General features: G+C 39.4%; 1 protein-coding gene across 3 annotated transcripts in view; it reads left to right on the top strand.

Moving 5' to 3' along the window:
• The window catches only part of CRYZ (crystallin zeta), a 24,792-nt gene extending 4,577 nt beyond the window's left edge, over positions 1-20,215 (top strand). For all 3 annotated transcript variants that reach the window (XM_029229543.1, XM_029229542.1, XM_029229544.1), the window contains exons 2-9: positions 614-737; positions 2,371-2,523; positions 6,517-6,680; positions 11,003-11,054; positions 15,386-15,535; positions 18,668-18,769; positions 18,869-18,964; positions 19,429-20,215. In XM_029229543.1, coding sequence (XP_029085376.1) covers positions 627-737; positions 2,371-2,523; positions 6,517-6,680; positions 11,003-11,054; positions 15,386-15,535; positions 18,668-18,769; positions 18,869-18,964; positions 19,429-19,593 — 993 coding nt within the window. In that variant the 5' untranslated portion in view covers positions 614-626 and the 3' untranslated portion in view covers positions 19,594-20,215. The remainder of the gene's footprint in view (positions 1-613; positions 738-2,370; positions 2,524-6,516; positions 6,681-11,002; positions 11,055-15,385; positions 15,536-18,667; positions 18,770-18,868; positions 18,965-19,428) is intronic.
• The last annotated feature ends 3,829 nt before the right edge of the window (positions 20,216-24,044 follow it).

Here is a 24,044-nt window from a genome sequence, read left to right on the forward strand (position 1 = left end):
GCAAATACATGTGGCAGTGGTATTACATCATGCCTGAGAAGGATGAGCACTGAGTTTATGGGAATAGTCATCTCTTAAAACTGTGGGACAGAAATGGGATTGGGGATGGGTACCGGAGGCTTTGGTTACATGTACATGTTTTAGGTTTTTACAATGTTAAGATTTGTTAAAGCTGGGTGGCAGTTAAATGTTTATTATATTCTTTATATTTCTTTCTGTATTTGAAATATTACATAATCTAACAAAAGAAGATCTATTTATCTAATGTTAAGAAAACTTAAATTAGCTCCTAGAATTCCAAGATGTTGCAGCCCAAGCTTACACCAAAGGAAACCTAAGATATTGTATCATGCTTCACCTATCCAGATGTTTTTGTTTGTATGTTTGATTCCCTTGTTGAAGGCACTGAATCCCTGCAGGAAGTAATATGAAGTACTTTGCTTTGTAGCTGAAGGATTTGTAAGATGAAAGGTCCTCAAACATGAAATGAGATCAGTGGTAAGCTCATGATTTAAACTGTTGCTTGAAAAATTGTTTGATCTTCTCCCTCCAGGGGAAAAAACATAGTGATAGCCTAGATACAATATGACAATATGTTAATTTTTTTCCTTAGTATCTAGGTCACCATGGCGACTGGACAGAAGTTGATGAGAGCTATTAGAGTTTTTGAATTTGGTGGACCAGAAGTGCTGAAACTCCAGTCGAATGTTGCCATACCAATTCCGAAAGACCATCAGGTGGAAATCATTACTTAAAAACAGGCAATAATTACACTGAGTGTGCATCTCTAGCACATCAAGCTAATGTTCGAAAGAAGCAAACTCACAATGCTTTATAAAGACATTGAATTAGGACAGAGTTTACACTGTTTGCCTCTATAAGCTCTGACAAGGCTAACATAATTCTAACTAGTGAAGTAAATGTATAAAAAGGAATAACATCTTGTAAGAAAAGTTTTAAAGTTGAGAATCATCTGTGTAATTGGATTTTTCTGAATGGAGTCATAAGTAGGTTTGAACAAGTTATTCTATTACAGACTTTCAGTCATGATCTTTGTTTTATGCATGGGGAAAATAATTTTCTTCTGCATACATGCTTTTTCGCATATAAGAAAATTTAAATGCAGAGTTTAATCATTTCCGGTGACTTCAACAATATACTTTTTCAATAAAAATTGTGTATTTTTATTATTGCACCTTCCATGGCTCTCAAGTCTAATTTCCTTAGCAAGCTTTATGAGAGTTTTTACAGTGTGGCCATAATTTGGCAAAGATTTATTTCTTATCATTCCTTCTCAACAGACTGCTGTAACAACACAAGCTTTATCTGGTTTCCCCGAGAGGTCCTGTCATTCCTTCTGTCTTTGCACATACTATTCCTTTAACCTGAAATAGCCTTTTTCTCCCATTCTGAAAGAATTTCTACTCATTCTTTAAGACCTAGCTCAAATACACTTCCTTTGTAAGACCTTTCCTTACTTTTATATCAGAAGTAATCGTTCTGTATCAGTTAAGGTAAAATTAGCTTCTATTGTTGATGTAGCCTCAAAACATCAAGGGTTCAACAATAGAAAATGATGTCTCATTCACTTAATTCCACAATTCTAAAATGTTGGTGGATAGAGTTCTCCTCCAAAGTGATTTAGGGACCTGGATTTCTTCCATCATGTGGCTCTGCCACCTTCAACACCTTTCTTCTGAGTTTGCTGTGAAAGGGTGGAGACACTATGTGAATTGCCTAGGAAGGTCTTTGTGGGCCAGGCCTGAAAGGAGCTCTCATCACTTTTGTTCACATTCCATTTGGCTACTCGTAACTGTGAAGGAGCCAGGAAGGAATATTCTTCCTACCTGCCTAGGAGGAGGAGGAAATAGATTTGATGAGCACATAGTGGTCTCTGCCACACATCCGCTCATATTTCCGCCACTGTTTTCTCAAGTGTTTATAATATAGCACATAAACCATTCTGTCTTATTTTTTTTTCTTTTTATTAGTGCACTCAGATTTTATTTTTTAAATTTTTATTGGAGTATAGTTGATTTACAATGTAGTGTTAGTTCCAGGTATCCAGCAAAGAGAATCAGTTATACATATATATATATATGTCCACTCTCTTTTTTCTTTACATTCTTTTCCCATATAGGCTGTTACAGAGTACTGAGTAGAGTTCCTTGTGCTAGACAGCAGGTTCTTATTAGTTATTTTATATATTATGGTGTGTGTATATGTTGGTTTGTAAAACTGTAACGTGAGCTCATTGAAGGCAGGGCTTTCCTCACCATTTTTATAGCTCCCATAATCACTACAGTCCTAGCATAATGCTGAATGAATGCCTAAATGCTCTGTTTGAACTAAAGTACATTGTTATTGCAGGTTCTAATTAAAGTCCAAGCATGTGGTGTAAACCCGGTGGACACATATATTCGCTCTGGTACTTACAGTAGAAAACCACTTCTACCCTATACTCCTGGCTTAGATGTGGCTGGAATAATAGAAGCTGTCGGAGAGAGTGTATCTGCTTTCAAGGTATTACATTTTTAATTATTTCTATTTTAGCTTAATATGTATGTATATTTTTAACATTTTAACATAGCTGTAAAATATATCTGTGTTTAAGTTACACATTTTCTGCCACTTGGGGGACTCCTCTAGTCAAAAAAGAAATTACCTTTTATCCAGAGACCTTGCTTGTCTGATTGTTGGGAATAAGTGCTGGGTCATTTCTGTGTTTCCATATCCCCGCAGAATTGAACTATGATCCTTTGATTTGACAGAAGTACGTAAGGAAAGAAAAAAAGCAAGGAAATTATACTATTTCCTAACTCTTGGTAATACACAGCCAGCATAGTTTTTTATTTCTTCTATAAAATTAGTTTCACAGAATACAGGGAAGGCTAATTCTTTTGAATAATCAGTAAAAGATGAAAAAATGCAAGGTCAGCTCTACATTTTTAGAGCTGTGACTCAGACCAAGGTGACCGAGTCAATGAAAATGTTATGATCAGGGCTTTCGTTATTTATGTGCCAAAAGACATAAAAAACATAGTATATTCATGTTCTTTCATCTTTCCTCATGATTCCTTGACCTGCTCAACTATGGCAGCACATTTACCAAAATTGAACTGAGACAGCGAAGATTAACGTGGCCCGGGCCCAGGAAGCCGGGCAAATTCCTACAGCTTTCCACTCCTCCGCCTGTGGCACTCTGGCTTCTGCCCCCACCGCTCCACTGAAACGATGCTTGCTCATGTCACTAATGGCCTCTATATTGCTGGAGCTAATGGGCCCTTTTATGTCATTATCTCTCTTGACTTCTGTGTGACATTCGACACTCTCAGCCACTTACTTTTCTTAAAAATCTTTTTCTTCAGCTCCTGTGACATCCTCTCTCTCCCTTCCTCTCTGGGCATCCTTTTTCAAGCTCCCTTTTCTCTGCATGCCCCTCACATCTTGGTGTGTTGCCCAGCGCTCACTGTCCCTACTTAGACTCTGCTTTTTATATTTTCTCCCTCATGATGGTCTCATACACACCCTTGGTTTCCATTATCACATGTGATATCCTTAGCTTAGAATCTTCTAAATAGCTCTGGACCCGTGCTGTTCAAATACAGTAGCTGCTGGCCACACATGGCTATTTAAAATTCACATTCAATTAAAATTAAAAGTTCATTTACTCAAATGCTTAATAGACCCAGGTGTCTAGTGGCTACCCTATTGGGCAGTGCAGATGCAGAGCATTTACATCATCACAGAAGGTTGTGTTGCAGGGCACAGGACCCACATCGGCAACCTCCAGGAACCTCTTACTCATTGTGTCTAAAAGGGAGCTCATCTTTTCTCACAGCAGATCTGCTGCTGTCTCGTGTGACTGTCTTGGTGACATCTGGGGTTTGAGGCTTACCTCTCTATTCACTCTCCCTCACTCAGCTCTCCCTTACTGGAACTGTTTCCTCTCTCCTCTTTTCCCCCCCACTGCCTGTAGTGTAGTTCCGGTTATCTTACATGGTCCTTTACCTGGATTTCTATAATAGGTACAACTTACCACCCTCCCTTCTTCCCCTGAGAATCTATCCTTGCTCTATAAGGAGTAATTTGCTAAAATGTACTTATGATTATTATACATCTCTGTTTTAACTCTTGCATTAATTCTCTGTAGATTTCAAGGTACTGCTGGAACTGCTTATGTTATGAAAGAAGACTGTTTCGTGCTCTCTCCCCCACCTTTTTCCATTCTTATCTCCCATTCCTTCTCACCCTGTAGTTTATTCTTTAGTAATAACTGTTTGTTCTTCCCTGCATATCCCATGCTCTTTCATCTCTGTGTCTTTGTTCATATTGGCTCTTCTGCGTGGCAGAACTAAACTGAAACTTATAAACATGGGTTCAAGGGCTTTTACCCTCCAGCTTTCATTTCTTTTCATTTTATCTCCCGCAACTATTACATTCCACACATTAAACTACTTATTCGTTGGGAATGAATGCTGATGATTTCTCAGCACCTATTCCTGCCACTGTTCCTTGACGTACTTTGTTTCCTTCATCCATAATGACTTTTCCCAGGTCTGGTTTTCAATTCAAGATCTTGTTCTGTCCTTCAGAGCCTACCTCAAATACTAGTTTCTCAGTGAAGCTGTTCTTGAGTCCTTCAACTTAGAAATAATTCCTTTCTTTTTCTTGTACCTATCTTTGATGGCCCATCATATTTGCCTTGCTTTGTAATTATTTCTATCCTTTTTTTTCCTCTTCCTAGCATTTAAGAAGCTTGAGATTAGGGAGAGCGTCTTGCTATTAATATCCATCACAGAACTTGAAGTACTACTTTCCATAGTGGATTCTCAGAACAGGTTTGAATTATATTGAAATCAATGCAATGTGTTTTTAAGCTGTAAAAACAGAATTAATCTTAAATTAGTCATACTTGACCATTTGCAGGCGACACTGTTAAGCAGTGATGCTTGTCTTTGACTCCTAGATGCCTTTTGTACCTTTTTTATCTCTACCTCACCACATAGTGCTTTATTATAGGGCAAATTTAAGTATATTGAGAATTATTGCCTTACTGTTTTGCTTATTCCAAGGAATATTTCCTTTTTTATTCTCTTTAAGAAATAGGAGTTAGCTTTTATTGTAATTCATAGCTGACATAGAATTCAGCTAATAAATGACTGAGCCGGGATTTGAATGTAGGTATGGCAGACTCTAATGTTCATATTCTCTCTACTACATTGAGATTGTTGAGGCTAGTTCTTTAATAGACCTGTGAAATAGATTATGAAAAACTGTATTCTCTTACTTTATCTTGGGTGTGTGTGTTGCAAGGGGGCAATAATGAGAAGAGGCAAAAAATGATAATGATTTTCATCATTGTACAGTGTACTCTTATATTACTGAAAGGAATGGAAGACCGTTCTTTCTCAAACTTGGCCACTAAGTTTGGTTTTACGCTGACCTGCATAACAACATGAAAAATATTTTCTACAGGTGTTTTTTATTTTCCTGTATCTTTGTAAACTATTGTGTGTGTGTGTGTACACTCTCATATATATTTATTCTTGAATCTGTAATCCTACATAGGTGGCAACAACTCTGTTGCCTATTTCATGCTCAATTAAAAAGAAATAAGATTTCCATGTATTATGGAGAAAAAGAAGAAATAGGAGTTAGGAGAGGTGCTTGTACTGAGCAGTCTAATTTCCCTAGTGTGCAGGTTACTTTGGGCAGGCCTGTAGTGCTTGTGTGGTGCCTTACCTTACCCTCAGTCATGCATCTGCTTTCCAGTAGCAAGGACCCAGCAGACGTTTGTTTATTGAGAGTTTTTATGTTTCTAGTGCTGTGACAGGTGAAGACATCTGTCCTGGCTCATCTTTGCTGTTCAGGATCCAGGCAGAGTTGCCTGCTTTTTGGTGTATGCATGAAAAATGAGGGAAATACAGAAACAAATCTATGGAAAAGATTTAGAACAGGTGTTTGGTGTGTGGAAGAAACCTTACATTTTATTTGTTTCTTCTCCCTAGTATTTTGGACCAAAAAAAGAAAAAAAAAGTTTTATATTAACTGCCATTTACTAACTGCTTGATCTGAGCTAATTACTGAACTTGTATGTGCCTCAATTTCCTCATCTGTGTAGTGGGATTATCTAAAGGGAGATAATGAAAGTACTTTCCTCATGGGCTGTCATGAAGATCAAATTAGATAATACTCATTAGACACTTAATGCAGTGCCTAGCACAGCAAGCTCTCAATAAAGGTTAGTTATCATCATTATTATTAGACCATGCTGGACATTCTTTCTTTTATTTTTCCTATTTCCCTTGATTTTACTTCTTACTAGTTCCCACTAATAGAACATTTAAAAATGTTCGGTATTTTGAAGTTATTTTTATGAGACCTTAGGATGTAGAAAACAGTTTATAAATACTCATTTATTTCTTGTTATAAAGGTTGCATTATAAAGGATCGTACCCATTTTGACATCATTTTTAATCCCTAAAGCATTTATTAATTTATTGCTTTCCCCAGAAAGGTGACAGGGTTTTCACTACAAGCACAATCTCTGGGGGCTACGCAGAATATGCTCTGGCAGCCGATCACACTGTTCACACACTGCCAGAAAAACTGGACTTTAAACAAGGAGCTGCCATCGGGATCCCGTATTTTACTGCTTTTCGAGCTCTGCTTCACAGGTAATAACACACTCTGTCAGCTTTATAATCAGCACTAGAGGAGGGCAACATTAACTGGAGGAGGATAATATATAATTTATGCTTCCTACCACCCGTCCACCGTCGGTCATTTTTGGTTCCCATTTGGTTCCCATTAAGATTTATGGAGTAGAAACTGCTAATTTGGGAGACTATTCTAATCACTGAAGAAAAAAAAGAAGAGCAAAACACTGTCTTTGGCTTCGACATGCTCACAGTCTAGTAAGGGAGGGAGTAAGGGAGTAAGAGTAATAATATTGATGTATAATGTGGAAAGGGCAGTGGTAGAGATGTGCATAGGTATCTGTGGGATCACAAGGGATGTGCCTATGGTGATGAGCTAGGGCTTCGTGGCAAGATGTAAGACTTGGATTATTTTAAAGCCATGGTTCAAAAATCTTGTTATCCAGCTCCAGAAACTAATTGCTGCAACTTAAAAGGGCTCTACCCTAGACCCACTGGTCAGTTTCCATGGATGATACCTGAGAATCTATATTGTAATTAAATTCTCTAGGTATTTGAAAAGGATCAGAGGGACTTATCCTGGGGAAGGGTAGCTGGGAGTGGGGAGGGCATCCTAGACAATGGGAATAGTTGGTGTGGGGGGGCAAACATCATGGTATCTGGGGAGAAAGAGCTATAGCAGTTTGCTTTTGTTAGATAGAAGATTTCAAGGCAAAGAGTGCTGAAGAATAAGGTTGGGACATAGTAATCTCTCAATAAATGTTAGCTGCCATTATCAAATAGGCGGGATTCAGACAATAAAAAGCTAGATTATAGCGCTCACACATTGTTCCGTAAGGGATTGGGGGGGTCATACAGTGGTTTTTTCAGGAGAGTGATATTGTCATATTTGTGTTTCAATAAGATCACCTATTTGCTATGCGAAGGATGGATTTGATGACAGGAATGGAGAAAGAGATGGGAGGGTCTTATAGAAGTACCCTCTAGGAACAATACTTAAGGGCTAGAGCAAGGGTCGTGGTAGAGATGGAGAGGAAAGGACAACTGTTTAGGGGGTAAAATCATAAATATTTGGTGACTGCATGTGGAGAATGAGGGAGAGAAAGAGCTTAAGAATACTTACAGCTTTAAACTTGGGTAATGTTTACTTTGACAAAGAGAAGGAGGAAAAAGTTTCAAAGGGAAACTGAGTTCAGTTTTGAATGTGAAACTAAGACAGACATCGTCATGGAGAAGTCCAGCAGTCTGTCGGATGAAAGAGTCTGAAGCTTGAAGCTTGGAGGTATAAATTTGGGGCTGTCAGCATGTGGTGAGAGCTGGCAAAATGAAAGTCATTGAAATCCCTCAGGGAGTGAGAAGAACAGTGGAGTGAGACTAGAATCTTAGTGAGCATTAACATTGAAGAGTGTGGTCAAACGTAGGGAACAGAGTCCTAAGGGAACCAAAGGGAGTGTATCCCAAGGGCAAGAGAGTCCAGAGTCACCATGTCTGTTAAACATCTGTTAAACTCGTAGGTGTTGAAGACAGGAATACCTAGGTTATAGCATTGTCTTCACCTACTACTGGTCAGGTTGCTTTCCTGTCTCAACTGTAGTTTACTGACTAGAAAAACATGGATGATAATAATAGCACGTACCTCATGGGGTGTGCTGAGAATTAAATGAGGTAATTAGTGCATGTAAAGCTCTTAGTATGCGAGTAGTACAGTCAGTGTGGGTAGTGTTAGGGGTAGTAGTTGATGTTGCTAACAAGGAGGTAAGCTAGTTGTCAAATGCAGCAGTGAGGGCTATTTGGGAAAAAATACCAGCCGGGCTTAGCAATTAGGAGGTCATCGGTGGCTTTCGTCAGTTCATTTTCAGTAGAGTGGTGGACAGAAGCTTGATTGAGTGGGTTGAGGAAGGAAAAAAAAAATCGATTCTTGAATGGAGACTACTCTTAAAAAGTGGGGGAGACAGGCAGGAAGGGGTAGAAGAGTACTTGAGGAGAGTGTGGGAACAAAAGGTTTTTTTTAAGGATGGACAGGACTTGGACATGTTTGTAGCTGAGAAAGGATCTGTCAGAGAGGGAGAGATGGAAGGCTTGGAAGAGAGGGCGGAGTGGCAGATGGAACAAGATCCTGAGCAGGGCAAGGAGACGACTTAGGACAGAGATAGAGAGATTGGCTTCAGGTCGAAAGGAGAACTCATCTGTAAAGCTTGGAGGAGGTAGTGTAATTATGGAAAGTTGGTGGGCAGGGAGGTGAGACGTTGAAGGAGGAAGACAGAGAGAAGTTGGGGCAATGTACCATGGGGTCCAGGCTGACTACGGAGGGAAGTGAGGCCAGGAGCAGCAAGAGGGCAGAAAAGGAGCAATTGAGAGACAGCGATCTGTGAAGCTGAAGAAGTTTTGAGAGAGTATGGGCTTACAGAATCAGGATAGGAGGTTAATATTGCTTGTTAGTGTCTCATATTCCTCAGGTAGAATGGTTAGGGGTGGCTACCAGGTGTAGGGAGAGAGTGGTAAAAGCAGAGGAGAATTCAGGAATTGTGATTTGCGGGTTTCCTCCCGTGAATGTTGAAATCTCCCAGATTGGGGCTGGATTGGGGGTGGAGGAGGAAGCCTATGTGCCAGGTCCTAGTCTTCAGTAACTGCGATGGGGTGCTACAGCAGCACAGAAGGCCAGGCCACATGCTTCAGGCCTGCCGTGGGCCCCAGGGACAGAGGACTGTTAGTTAGGGTTCTCCAGAGAAGCAGAACCAACAGAATGTATATATTGATAGATTGACTTGTGGAGGCTTGGTGAGTCTAAAATCTGATGGGGAGGCTGGCAAGCTCTAGAGCCCGATAAGAGTAGCAGTTCAAATCCAAAGGCAGTCTGCTGACAGAATCCCTTCTTGCTCTGGGAGAAGTCTGTCTTTGTTCCATTAAGGCCTTCAACTGAATGGGCGAAGCCCATCCACATTATGGAAGATAATCTGCTTTATTCAAAGACTACTGACTTAAATGTTAATCTCATCCAAAAAAGCACCTTCACAGAAACATCCAGAATGTTTGACTCATATCTGGCACCATGGCCCAGCCAAACTGACACATAAAATTAACCATCACAGTGATCCTACACAAGGATAGACGGATCGTAGCCATGGGGATCCAGGAGAGGGTTAGCCAGCTTTTTCTCCACCCACTGCAGGCCCAGAGGTTTAGGAGGATGTGCTTAGTGTGTGAGGAGTTGTTTATAAGATTTTAAAAAAATCATTGGGAAGTATTTCATGACCCCTAGCATAACATTAGTAATCCTATTCCCTTACATTTGTATTTTACTTTTTTAAATGTTTTGGTAATACCTATCTCAGTTTATCATTGCAAACCCTCAGTTTAACTCACTGCCCTCAACCCCTCATCTCCAAGCAAGCATGTTGGAGAAACTTCATTTACTGACACAGTTGTCATTTGTCAGCTGTTGGCACGGGGGCTTGAGCAGGACTCCAGGTTACTGTGTTCTCACTCCCAGCTTGAACATAATGTCTGTACGGGGTGGCCACGCCCTATTGTCCTGGTGAGTAAAGGACCCTTGCTGGGCGTCAGATCTGGATCACGCATTGGTTGCTGGCTTGTGACATCAGCACTTGTCCATCTGAAATGATAAGGCGTCCCTCTTTGTCTTGCTGCACGTTCCATGTTCCATGTTTTCAGTGTAATAGAAAAACAGTGGTATGAACCAGAAGTAAAAAGAATATGTCATTTCACCAGAGGGTCTGGACATTTTAGGGGCTGACAGGGGAACCTGTGTGACAGGATTTATTGTGTTTCGTACTCTCTTACCATCGCTGACTCAGCATTGCTTCCTGAAGCGAGGGCTTAGAGGCTGTGCAGCCAGATGTTCAAAGGCATGGAGAAGGAAGGCAGTAGCTGCTATGTTTACTTGGGTATTACTCTGTGTTTACCGTGGAATAAAGACTGAACTGTAACGACCCTGTTTTGCGACACTTTCTGTGGGACTGAATGGCGGACTCCAGTTCCTCTAGGTGAAGCAATTTCACTTAACACACCAACAAGGCCTCTGAGAAGGTAGCCCAATAACGTGATCCCGGCATCCCAACGGTGACTGGCATGTGATTGACTTCCAATAAACATTTGTTGAATGAATAAGTGAATTGAAGGTTTACTTTTATCTGTGGCTCTGAAGAACCATTGTTTGATCCTGTGGAGCTTGGAGAATATCTTGGGTTATATATCATGATGAGTTTCCTCTTTGGGTAAGTGTTAGTTGAACTGAGGGTAGAGTTCTCTTAAGAATTATGACAAGCATTGAGCTTAATTAGCTCCAGAGTAAGGTGATGAAGCTATACTTTCTTTTTCAGTGCCCGTGTGAAAGCTGGAGAAACTGTTCTGGTTCATGGGGCTAGTGGAGGGGTAAGTATTTGTTCTTTAAGTTTATTTTTAAAAGAGCTTACGTTTGTGCGTTTCACGTTGTATTTCTTTAAGTTGTTTTTAAAAGCCAAATTTGTAAATATAGTCAAGGGTGCTTTTTTTCTTTTTGTAGCGAGGCTTCTTTAAATTCCGTCTTCTGAAGGTGATTCCCTGTCATTAGTTTAGCATTTCTTGGTTAATAAATTCAGTAGATTACCAGGTCAAAAATGTATGCATTAGGTTTTCCACCTGTGTTGGGTATGGACCTAGATAAGCCGGCTTTGTTTTTCTCTTCAAGTAGTGAATGTTACAAGAATATTTATTTAGAATTTTAAACAGTTCTTTAAGGTTAATGTAAATTCTACATTCCCTTAGATAAGGAAATTAAGGCTCATTAAAGCTTTACCGCTGTTGCCCCAGACAGCACTGCAAAGCCACACTGTGAGTCTTTGTCCTTTCTAGCTCCCTTCCTCCTGGCCTGCTGCGCTTTGATGACATTCGTGGGGTACATAGTATACAGCTGTGTCCCTCACACCACAACCCATGGCTTAAAATGCTAATGGGGCTGCAGGGGAGGGGGACTCAGAACTTATAAAATCAGCCCTGCAGTGAAATCATGCAACGCAAGGCTGTCAGAAACCTCTTCAAGAAACTGGCTGTCAATCTGCCTCCGAGGAGCTTAGAGGAAAAGTTAGAGCTCTGAGGTTGGAATTTAACAAGAAATCCACATGACCTCTATCCTGCACGTAAAGGCTTTAGAAATTTTGGAGACAGGATTTCGCATTTTTAAAATACAGGGCCTGGGGCTGGATGGTTCACCTTGAGGAAGCTGCTTAACCCTTTCAGGGCACTGTGTATTCCAGAGAGTAGATGGAAAGAAGTAACCTGTTAATGGCACATTGTTCCCAGAATAATGAGAGGCATCCTGAAAATGTGAATTTACCTCTAAACGTGGCCAGATAATACAAACAGAGAATTCAGACCTCTGCATTATCTGTTACTTAATGTGAACGTATCACCAGGTTTCACACCCAGCTTCCTGTGTACCTTCAATAGATTAATTCTGAAGGATTTCACGGATCAGACTATTTACTAAAAAACACCAAGATTGTCTTTCTGGGGCTTGAGAAAATATGACAGATATACCTTGTCCAAAAACGCCCATTGTTTAGCTTCAGCGAAGAGGCTATTTGGGGGTTAAATTAAATTTAACCCTAAATAACTAAAGGATCTGTCAAACATTCATGTATTTAAATTGCTTTGGCTTTCAGAGAGCTAACCTTGTGCTCTGTATCAAAGGGAGAGATTTCAGTAGGAAGGGGAGAGAAGAGTTTAAAGAAAATCTCTTTTTATTCCCTTTACTCTCTTGTAAAAAGCCAGGTTGCTTCACCATGATTTTTTTTAAAAAGGCAGAATCCGCACTGTTCCCTGTGCTGGCTGAGTTTGTTAAATCCTTGGCTGGCGGGGATAGGCTGGTGACCTGGTGTGTGAAGCACTTCTGATCCTCCCTGCCCTATCAGAGGGAAACAGTGCTGGGTTTTGTCTTCTGTTTGTACTTTCTGTCCTCATTTAAATCAAATTCCTTTGGGATTATATTGTGTATTTAAAATGGTGTAGAATGTATGAACACAGCTATTATTCCGATATGTTGGTGGGGAGTGCCCTATTTTAGCGTCAGCAAAATAAATAGAAGAAAAAATAGTTGATACATCATGATATATGATCTATTGAAGGAATATTGTTAGTATAATTGTTGACAAGAATAGAATAAACAGCACCTTTAAAATAGCTACTGAGTGCCCCTTTGAAGTAGTTAGAGCATAAGGAGGTATATTTACATTAACTCTTAGGTTGAAATGTGGTTTTATTAGAAGCCCCCTGTCTTTTTAATTGAAAATTAAAGTAGCAAAAATCAGTCATGCTAACCACATAGTGTATTGTTATTTCATGGAATTGAATGTCTGTTGCACTCAGTAGACAGTGAGTTCCCAGTGTTTGTTTTGGTGAAATCAAACAGATCCTCACCATAACCCAAGTGGGTTCAGGCTCATCATTCCCATATGCCATACAATCTTTAAGGTCTATTTCAGGCCTGGGAGTCTGTGATTCTGTTACAATTTTAATTAGTTTCTATCATCATTTTTCACCTTAATTCTTTTCTATCATGCCTAATCTATAATCATTTTACCTTCCTTTAAACCAGTGGTTATCAATAAGGGGTGATTTTATATCATCTCTTCTCCCCCTTGGGGACATTTGGCAGTGTCTGGGGACATTTTTGGTTGTTACAACTGGGTAGAGGGGTCTGGCATCCAGTGGATAGAAGCTAGGCATGCTGCTAAACATCCTTCACTGCACAGCATAGTCCCCACTGCAAAGAGTTACCCGGCCCAATAGTGCCAAGTTTGAGAAAGCTTGCTCTAAATGTATGGGACCCTTATCTGTGCCATTCATTTGGCATGTGATCAAACGTATTTCCTAGTATTGCAATTTAAATAATTGCTTTTATCTATATTCCTAAAATAATTTTATTTCTCCTGTATACTAAGCACATTTATCTAGTGCTCTAGTGATTTCATCAAGTCCCGTGGCTTTAAACTGATGAATCTCAAATTTATGTTTCCATTTCTGAATTCTTGTTAGCCCATACCCATATTCAGCTGATGACTTTACATCTTCAGTTAGGTGAGCAATATACAGCTCAGCATGTTCAAAGTGAATTCTTAATGCTTTCACTAACTTGATCCTCTCTAATCTTCCTTATCCCAGTCAATCTACCCAGTTAATCTGGCCAAAGACCTGGGAGACATCCTTAATTTTTCTCTTTTCCTCACCTTCCACCTTCAATCTATAAGGAAGGCCTGGTCTTCCTACTCCCATTTCCCCCTACCTTCCTTTTGCCTCTCATATAATTGGAATTTCTTTTAAAAGCCTAATTTGGATCATATCCCTCTCCTGCTTAAACTCTCCAGTAGTTCTGCATGGCTCTTAAATGTAATCCAAAGCCTTTACCTCCAAGGCCCTGTGTGCCTTGGCTTTTCTGTGCCCCTCTGGCCTCATCTTCTGCTGTCCCACATGTCCCACCCTCAAGCCACATTGACCCTCTTTCTTTTTTTTTTTTTATTAAATTTATTTATTTATTTATTATTTTTGGCTGCATTAGGCCTTTGCCACTGCACGTGGGCTTTCCCTAGTTGCAGGGATCGGGGGCCACTCCTCATTGCGGCACGCGGGCCTCTCACCACGTCGGCCTCTCCCATTGCAGATCACGGGCTCCAGGCACGCGGGCCTCAGTAGTTGTGGCCAGCGGGCTCCAGAGCGCAGGCTCAGCAGTTGTGGCACACGAGTCTAGCCGCTCCGGGGCATGTGGGATCTTCCCCGGCGAGGGATCAAACCTGTGTCCCCTGCATTGGCAGGCGGATTCCCAACCACTGAGCCACCAGGGAAGTCCCACATTGACCCTCTTTCTGACCTTTGAAGGCCCCAAGCTTATTCCTGGTTCAACCATGACCATTCTGCCTACAACATCTCCAGCAGGCTTCCCTGACCGTCACGTGCTTATCCCTCACTTCATTCAGGTCTCACCTCTTCAGAGCAGCCTTTCCTGATGACCTAACTGGCCCCTTTCCCTATCTCTTTATAATCCAATAGGCTGTTTTATTTTTTTCAAGTACTTTTCATTTTCTGAATTTACTTTATTCATTTATTTTTTCATGTGTTTATTATCTTCCCCCTACCTTAGAACATAAATTTCTTGCATGAAGAATCATGTCTTGCACATAATAAATAATAAACATTCATCATATTAGTGAATAAGTTAATTTGCTCATGTATGTACCTGTCTCCTCCACTTAAGTGGTAGAGGCCTTACCTTTGTTATGTAATATTTTATATGTACAATTAAAGTATAAAGTCAGTGAGCACATTTTCATCATCTTTAAACCCTGTATCTTTTGCACAAAGCAGATGCTAAATGAACATCTTGTGCAGTGGTTACAAACTCAAGCTCTGCAATCTGATTTGGTCCAGCTCCTGTTTCCATATATATAAGCTTCAATTTTCTCATCTGTGGGCCAGGGACAATAACAATATCTACTTCATAGGCTTCTTGTGAGGATGAAATGAAGCAATACATAGAAAGTATTGAGTGTAATACCTGGCATATTATAAATGCTCAGTAATAGTTAGCTGTTGTTCTTATTTCTTTGTTTAGGCTCTTAAACTTCTTAACAATAGCTAGAACCTAGAAGAACCTAAAGTTCATTATATGTATTTAATAAATGTTTGCAGGGATGCAAAGAATCTAAAATGTTGGGCCATATTTTGTTTTTCAGGTTGGAATAGCAGCATGCCAAATTGCTAGAGCTTATGGCTTAAAGGTTTTGGGCACAGCTGGTACTGAGGAAGGACAAAAGATTGTTTTGCAAAATGGAGCCCACGAAGTGTTTAATCACAAAGAAGCTAATTACATTGATAAAATTAAGGTAAAATTGTTCTATAATTTTATAAAAGTAAAATTTTGTTTCATGGGAGACAACATTTTTTTTGTAAGTTCTTTTATCAACTACTCTCTTAAAGTTGTTTGTTTTGCTTATGTGTGTTTTAAAGATTTAATTAGTTTAACAGAGATGTCTAGTTTTCAAACCTTCACTATCATTTCTGTCTTGTTTATTTTTACTAAGTAAAATATAGACTCTCTAGAGGCTTATAGCTATAAAAACTGGTACTCTTTAATGCAAATCACATTTTAAGTAAAGCCACAGCTTTGTATTTGCAGCTGTGAGGCAGGTTTTTTTTTTTTTTAATATATATTGTGAATATTGTGAAATGATCACCATAACAAGTCTAGTTAACATCTGTCCCCATACACAACTATAAAATTTTTTTTCTTGTGATGAGAACTTTTAAGATCTCTCTTAGCAACTTTCAAATATATAATACAGTGTTATTAACTGTAGGCACCGTGCTATGCATTACACCCCCATGACTTACCTATTTTACAACTGGAAGTTTGTACCTTCTGATCCCACCTTTACCCCTGTCACCCGTCCCCCACCTCCACCCCACCTCTGGCCACAAAAAGGTAGTCTTAATATAATTTCTGTTGGTGTATATTTTCCATAGAAGAGAAGTTATCCACTGATTAAAAAGTGGATCTGTTTAGCCTAGGGAGTAAAGTTTATTTGTTTACTGGATACTTTAGAGGAGTGAGCACTACCTCATCCAAAGCGCGAGATAGAATTTAGTTATTATTGCATCCATTCCATTGCTGCAACAGAATTCAAACAGATTCTGAAGTTCTCCATTTGTGCTATAGTAGCAGTTTACTAAACACCTATTACTTTGCTAATCCCCAAACTACTTGCTCATGTTGAGAAAGAATTGGTATATTCCAGGTACTGATTACTGTGTAAACAAGGTCATTACAAACTGAGGAAAAATATGACCGAGAGTTTATTACCACTAAATCATCTTGCCAAAAAACTGAGTAAAGGCACTCCTTTGTTATATGTTGAGGGAACCTAAAATTGATTGAGTATGCACTCATGATACCAGTATCAGAGATGAAAAATTGTCAGTTATTTTAAGAATATGTTTTTGTTTTGCAGTCTAATTCCGTCTCTTCTACTGGTTCCTTCTGCTTAAGTCTCTCTCATTCTCCAAAAACTTTCTCTTAACCTTTTATCTCCTCCTCCCCCTCCTTTACCACCACATTTCTTGAAAAAGTCAGGGGTACTTACTGCTCTTACTTCCTTACCTCCCACTGCAGTTTTGCTTCCACCCCAGCTACTTACACGGCTTGTCAGGGGTGCTGGTAAGCGCCTAGTTACCAGGCAGCTGCTCTTGACTCAGTCCTCATCCTGTCTGACCCTGACCACACCTTCTAGAAGCTGGCTCTCTTCTTACTTCTCCGACTTCATTTTCAGTCTCCCTTCTCTTCATTTTACTTAAATGTTGGTATTCCTTAGGTCTTTCCCCTTGCTCTCTAATCTTCTCTGGTGCTGCACCTCCATCCTGATTCATCTCATACACACCCTTATACTGCTGGTTTCCAACACTACCTCTGGCCTGTTTCATTCCTTCATGCCATCAGCCTACTAGATATTGACACTCATCTGGTCCCTCAGGACAGAAACCCACATTTCATTTCCTGTCCCTGTTGTTTAATCACCATTCTCCCTCCTACCCATCAAATTGGTCACCTCATCTATCAGTGTCATCTCTGACATGCCTTTCATACACGTCTCTGTTTCTCTTTTCCATTCATCCTTGTGACTTAGTTTAGTCCTCATCTTCTTCAGCCTTGACTATTATTCCCAGCTGAGCTAATCTCCCCTCTGCCTTCTCTACTGTCTCCAGCATTATTTGGTTCTCTGTTTAAGAAAAGGAAGAAAGAAAGAAAAAAGTCTTCAGAAATAACTGAAATGAGAGCTCCATGAGAATAGGAATTTTTGTCTTTCTTGTTCCCTGCTGTACCTTCAGTGCCTAAAACAGTGTCTGGCATAAGAATTAATTAACCTGCCCCCCAAAAGTCCAAATCTTTTAACGTGCATTTGATTTGTTTTCACAGTCTGAACCAATTTGCAATTTCTTGTCTCCCACCTCTTCCCCCACCCCCATCTCTTTCCCAGATACGTTCTCCAGCTCTGCTGGGCCACTTTCCAGTTCCAACCTGTACTCTTAGTCCCTACATCTTTGCTTTTCTGTTTCTTTTGTCCAGACTGACTGCCTCATGTCCAACTTCCTCTTGCGCCCTCTTCCTTCTGTTTTACTTAAGGAACTCCTACTCATCCCTCAGGGCCCAGGTCATCATCTCTGTGGAATTTTCTCTGACCTTTACAGGTGATCAGAGTTGTAACTTTTATTCCCTCCATAACCTGTGGTTTATTTCTGCTAATATAGTACTTAGCCCATCACATCACAGTGAAGATTGTAGTGTTTTCCATCTTCCTCACTTTGTTTTGAGCTCTTTATGTCCATCTTGGCATTTCTAGTACCTCTCACAGTGCCTGACACAGGTATTCATTTTTTTGTTAAAATAAATGAATATAAGGTAGATATGTATAGCTTATTTAAGATCCAGTTTTAGATGCTGGGAACCGACATCTGAGAGCCCAAAGGAAAAGAAATAGTCTGTCAAGCTGATTGTAGACCACTTAGAACAAAACTGAATGCACACACACACAAAATCCTGCAACAGCAAACAGCCAGTGATTTTTTCTTTTGTTTTCTGTTTTTTAATAAAAATGGGAAACCCAATGTCCAGTTTTGGATTTTTGATTTGTTCCTTCTTTCTCTATTGAAGTACATTTTGAAGATAGAAAATTTTCAGCTAAGGAAAAAGCACTTTATAGTCAAGTTGAGTCTAAGTGCCTGAAAATTTTGGACAAATTTTATTTCATTATAGCAATTTATTTAATACAGACCTTTATCATTTTAGATGTTGTAGCTAGTACCTTGGAATTACAGCATCACTATATAATTACATTATCTTAAAATTTGCATTATTAGTCTTTAAAATATAGCATCTTATGTCATTTGAAACACAGTTCTGTAATATATGGGACTATGATAACAGTTATTTTTCCTAATCTACTCTGCATTCTTTTATATAGAAATCTATTGGTGAAAAAGGAGTTGATGTGATTATTGAAATGCTAGCTAATGTAAATCTTAGCAACGATTTGAATCTTTTGTCACATGGAGGACGAGTAATAGTAAGTATTTCATTTTTTTTTACCACATTGTAGTTTTATCGTAATTTAACTCTATTTTGCAGTCATCTTTAACTATAGACATGCTGTTTTTCATACTAGGTTGTTGGCAGCAGGGGTCCTATTGAAATAAACCCACGGGACACCATGGCAAAGGAATCTAGCATAATAGGAGTTGCTCTCCATTCATCCACCAAGGTAGGAAAAGAAGTGACTCTGATTTGGGTACCTTAAACATTGATATAAGTTGTCTAGTCAGGCAGACTGAAAATTTAAGTAGATGTTAAAGTTAGTTATCTAAGTGGGTTAAGGATTAATCCCTAGAAGATAACATCCCTAGAACATAATCCTTAGAAGATAGGGTGACAGTATAATTTTATTTTCCAAGCCAAGGCACTTATGAAAGAGAAAGGAGATACTATTCACAATTACTAATTACTTCAGGACGATAGGTATTTTGTAAACTGAGACCGCCACAGACAAATTGCACTAATGGTTAACCTATAGAGAACTACTTTTTTTGTAGTTCTGGACAAGTTGACAAAAGCTACGTATTTGTGAGAAATTCTTAATGTTTTTTCTCTTAGATTCTGAAAAATTTTAATGCTTCTGAAAATTAAGTCATGTGTTCCTCTACTGAAAAAACTTTTTCTTTTCCTCAGGAGGAATTTCAGCAGTTTGCAGCAGCCCTTCAAGCTGGAATGGAAATTGGTTGGTTGAGACCAGTAATAGGTCCCCAGTATCCATTGGAGAAGGTGGCCCAGGCTCATGAAGATATCATTCATAGCAGTGGGGCTACTGGAAAAATGATTCTTCTCTTAAAATGATTAATCCTTCCACAGATTTCCTGCATAATTAAAGGTTTCTTACCTCAGTTTTACGTACACTACATTTGCTTTAATTAGCATTCATTTGATTCAGTGAGTTTCTTATATTAAAAAAAAAGATTTATCTTTAGCGATCATAGACATTGGAGTGCAATTTATTTTATAGCTGGCAATATTCTTTATGCCTTCTGCCTCTCGTCAAGGATTCATCATAGTAGGAAATAGAATATTAGTGGTCACTTGGCATTGGAGGGCATTACAGAAATTCCTAACTGATACTTGATCATTGATTCCATACCTTTGACTAAAACATGCTAATTCAAAGTAAGACTGCTTGATTTCCAAGCCTACTTCTTTATAAGAACCTTATAGGGACTTCCCTGGTGGTCCAGTGGTTGAGACATCGCCTACCAGTGCCGGTGGTGTGAGTTTCTTCCCTGGTTGGGAAGCTAGGATCCCACATGCCTTGGGGCCAAAAAAACCAAAACATAAAACAGAAACAATATTGTAAAAAATTCAATAAAAACTTTAAAAATGGTCCACATCCAAAAATCTTAAAAAAAAAAAAAAAGAACTTTATAAAGGTTCTTTAGTCTCTGATTAGCCCAGAACTATATTGGACTCTGAAGATTTTCTGGACTAAACAAGACACCTTTTCCAAACTAATCTCATCTAGACCTACAAGTCTCTCAGAAGGGCAAGATAAATGATGTCCAGAGAAATTTGTTAGTTTTCCAATATATTCCCCAATATATTATGACATTCACTAGGTTAATGATTGATTACCAGTGATCCATATTCTGTGAGGACAGGAGCCTTATCTTTGGTATAATATGATACTAGGTGCATAGTTTCCAAATAGATGCTTATTGATTGATTCAACTTCTAACTAGATTTAGAGTTACCTGTTTGTGTGGTGGGGATCATATATTTTTATTTAAATTAATAAATGAATTTACACATTAAGAATGATCTGCTTTTGTTATTATGACATGGTAACTACAGTAAATTCTAGAGGAAATTAAAAACTGTTTTTCTAGTTTGTCTTACATACAGTACTTGCCTTACATCACTTTTACATCACTGTTACTTCCTAATAGTGTTTTGCATTGGAAGTTTTTATCTAAACTAAATTAAGGAATGATTACCTAGAAATCTTGCCATCAATATTATGTCCCAGGAAATGAGGTTTGATTGTTATTTTTGTTCTTGCTTTTCTTCATGTGATCACAGCCTCCTATCTGTTAGTATATTATATGGTTGATTCTCTTGACCTGATTTGTTCTGTTGAATGACAATTTCTTGTTTGAATGTGGAATCCTGCTTTCATAGTGAACAGAAAGCACTGCTAACTTCTATAATTGAGGGCTGTCTTTGGCTTCTGGCTCTACGTGCCATGGCTGAAGTGGTTTTACTGTTAGCATTTTCCAAGTTTATTATTTCTTTTACAGGTTAGAGTCTTGTAGAGTGAAAAATAACATGTTTTTAAAAATTGTTAAAAAAACAATGTCATGAATCTAGAGATTAGCATTTTATATACATTTCAAAATGGAAGATTCCTTCCCATTCAAAAAGATAAAGGAATAATTATTCCTCAAAAGTCAGTTTAATCTGTTTTCACATTTGCCTCATCTATAGAATAAGCTAAGGCATACTGCTCACTTAACACTGCACAATCCATTGATACAGTTCAGTTAATTTCAAAGGCAAAGCTAGCCAAAGTTTGTACATTAACTACCATATCTATGGTTATGTAGCATTGGACATGTTCCCTGTACAAATCTCCTTGTTGTTCTAGTTCTGCTCTTGTCCGTTTTCAGCAAACTATGTTCACTGCACTGTTGGTGCTTATAGACCAAGGGCTACCACCCCATTCATCAGTGCTGTCCCTGATACGAAGTAAAGAATAACTTGTAGAATCAACAAGCATTATTTTGCGTTTCAACCATCTGAATTTCTGTTCCTATTTGCTTTGACCTTAGAATTGTATTTGCTTAGGATCATATAATGTGTTAAAAGATCAAATGGATCAGCCACCCTGAGCCTAAGAAGGCAAACTGTCATGCCAAAGGTTTATCCATTTATCCATTATTTCAAAGTATTTATTGAATACTTAGAGTTTCAGAAGGCACCATGCTGGAATTTGAGGATACAAAGATGTATAAGACATAGTCAACATCTTTGAGCTTAGAGCTGAGTAGGGATGAGAGCTGAGTAAAACATGTGTATGTATAAAGAGATTTAATTTAAGGAATTTTCTCTTACAATTATGGAGCCCGACAAGTCTAAATCTATGAGGTAGGCTAGCAGAGTTTTTATATTGCAGTATTAGGTATAATTCTTTCTCTGGGAAACCTCAGTTTTTGTTCAATGCTTTCAACTGATTGAATGAGGCCCGCCTGCATTACTGAGGGTACTCTACTTAAAATCATCAGGTGACTCTTTGTAAACACATAAAACATGATGACATTATGTTGACACAAAACTGACCATCACAAAGGGGTGACATGGGGATACAAATGAGGGGCACCTGGTGTAGCTTGGGATTTCCAGTTACGCATTTAATATTTCAATGCATTTGTTACTTCCTGCTATCCAAAGTAGCTTTGGCCATAGAAGTACCAAAATAATTTGGATGCTTCTGAAAGGGAAAAAAAATCAGGGAGCATTGTATAATGTCCTTAGCTCAGCTTTACTGAGACAAGAAATCCTATGTGTTCCAAGGGACCTCCACAATTCACAGTGTAAAAGCTTTTTCTCTGCACAAGACAACTCAAGAACAGCAAGACTGATCAGGTCACTTTGACCTTGGCTCTCAGCCTCCTCAACCATGTCTCACAGACAGGAAAACACCTTAGCTCAATCCTTAATTCTCTTTCCAACACTACCTTTTCTTTCGGTAGAGCGATTTTTTTTTTTAATGTCATTTAAAATTGTCATAAGACAATTTAGCTAATCCATAGGGCTTAGGAATAGCTCATATTGTGGGAGCTTCCTCCATCCAAGGAAAGAGCCTGGGAAATGTATCATAGAAAGAAATCTAGATCCACTTTGGCCTGTGTCAATGACCACTAGGTGTTGATGGGGACAGTCCACATATGTTCTTCAAGAGGGAGTCTAGGGCTTCCCTGGTGGCGCAGTGGTTGAGAGTCCACCTGCCGATGCAGGGAACACGGGTTCGTGCCCCGGTCCGGGAAGATCCCACATGCCGCGGAGCAGCTGGGCCCGTGAGCCATGGCAACTGAGCCTGCGCGTCCGGAGCCTGTGCTCCGCAACGGGAGAGGAAAAAGAGGGAGTCTAACACTGATCCCAAACTGATTGCATGATACAGATGCTCATTAATTGTGTTTCAAATGTGGCCACAGATGAGCAGTCTTGGATTTTATCCTTTGCTAGTTTCATGTAAAAATACCCACAAAGACTGCGACACTACTAATAACTAAAGATAAGAGGAAACCCTGTACCAAAATCCGTTGGGAATGTATATTAACTTCAGTGTCAATCATTTGATTTATTGACCCACATTAGCTGCAGAGTAGGTAAGAAAAAGCCTCCGCTCAGTCACTGCCTCTAACGCAGGCCACAAGAGATACACTGCCTAGAGAATCAAACCCCTTATTACACAGAAATTATCTGAGCCAGCTAGGGATGTATGTCCAGCCCTCAGGATCCCTCATCTCCTTTAGAGGCTACAGGATTCAATTTTTAGTACAACTGCAGATTCAGGAGGAAGGGGAACTTTGCACTCTCGGATGTACAGTCACCCCAGAGATGGCCTTGTAGATGGATGGAGAGTAGCAGACTCTCAGATTGCAGCAAATGCTGGAGAGTATACAGCACTCATGCAAAGAACATTTGACTGTAGCAAAGCCAGACTAAGAATTGTGGAGCTGTTGACTGAAAAAAGAAGAAAAAGCACAATGTGAGAGTTGCGAGTTAAGTTTTTTATTTGGGACAGAATGAAGACTATAGCCTGGGAGACCAGATAGCTCTGAGAAAATGCTCCAAAGAGGTAGAGGTGGGGAGGTCAGTATATATGTGATTTTGGTGAAGGGGAAGTACATACAATCAAGCACATATTTTTTGCAGAAGATTACTGCTAGTCACGAGGAGCAGATGTCACCATGAAGGATTTTAGTGCTTTTCTAAATACGAGGAGATGCAAGAATTGGGCTCATAAAATCTTCTCCTGAAAATAGTTATCTGAAGACCTGTTCTGCCAGTTTTTCCCAGAGCACAGAGTGCCTCATTCCTGATCTCCGCCCTGAACTCCTTTCAGTGGGTGTTGAAGGTCAGCAGCTGCAGTGGCTCATAATTTGATCCTTGTAGAGGTAGATGGCAAGTGCCACTTTGTAGGTGACAGCAGAAGATGCTCATGCCCTAGTTGAGCAGGCGCTGGAACTGGCACCAGCACTTAGGACTCCACCTCACTCCAGATGTATATCTGAAAA

This window comes from Monodon monoceros, unplaced genomic scaffold (genome assembly GCF_005190385.1).
Source record: "Monodon monoceros isolate NGI ecotype Baffin Bay Population unplaced genomic scaffold, NGI_Narwhal_1 Super_Scaffold_18, whole genome shotgun sequence".
Lineage (NCBI taxonomy): Eukaryota > Metazoa > Chordata > Mammalia > Artiodactyla > Monodontidae > Monodon > Monodon monoceros.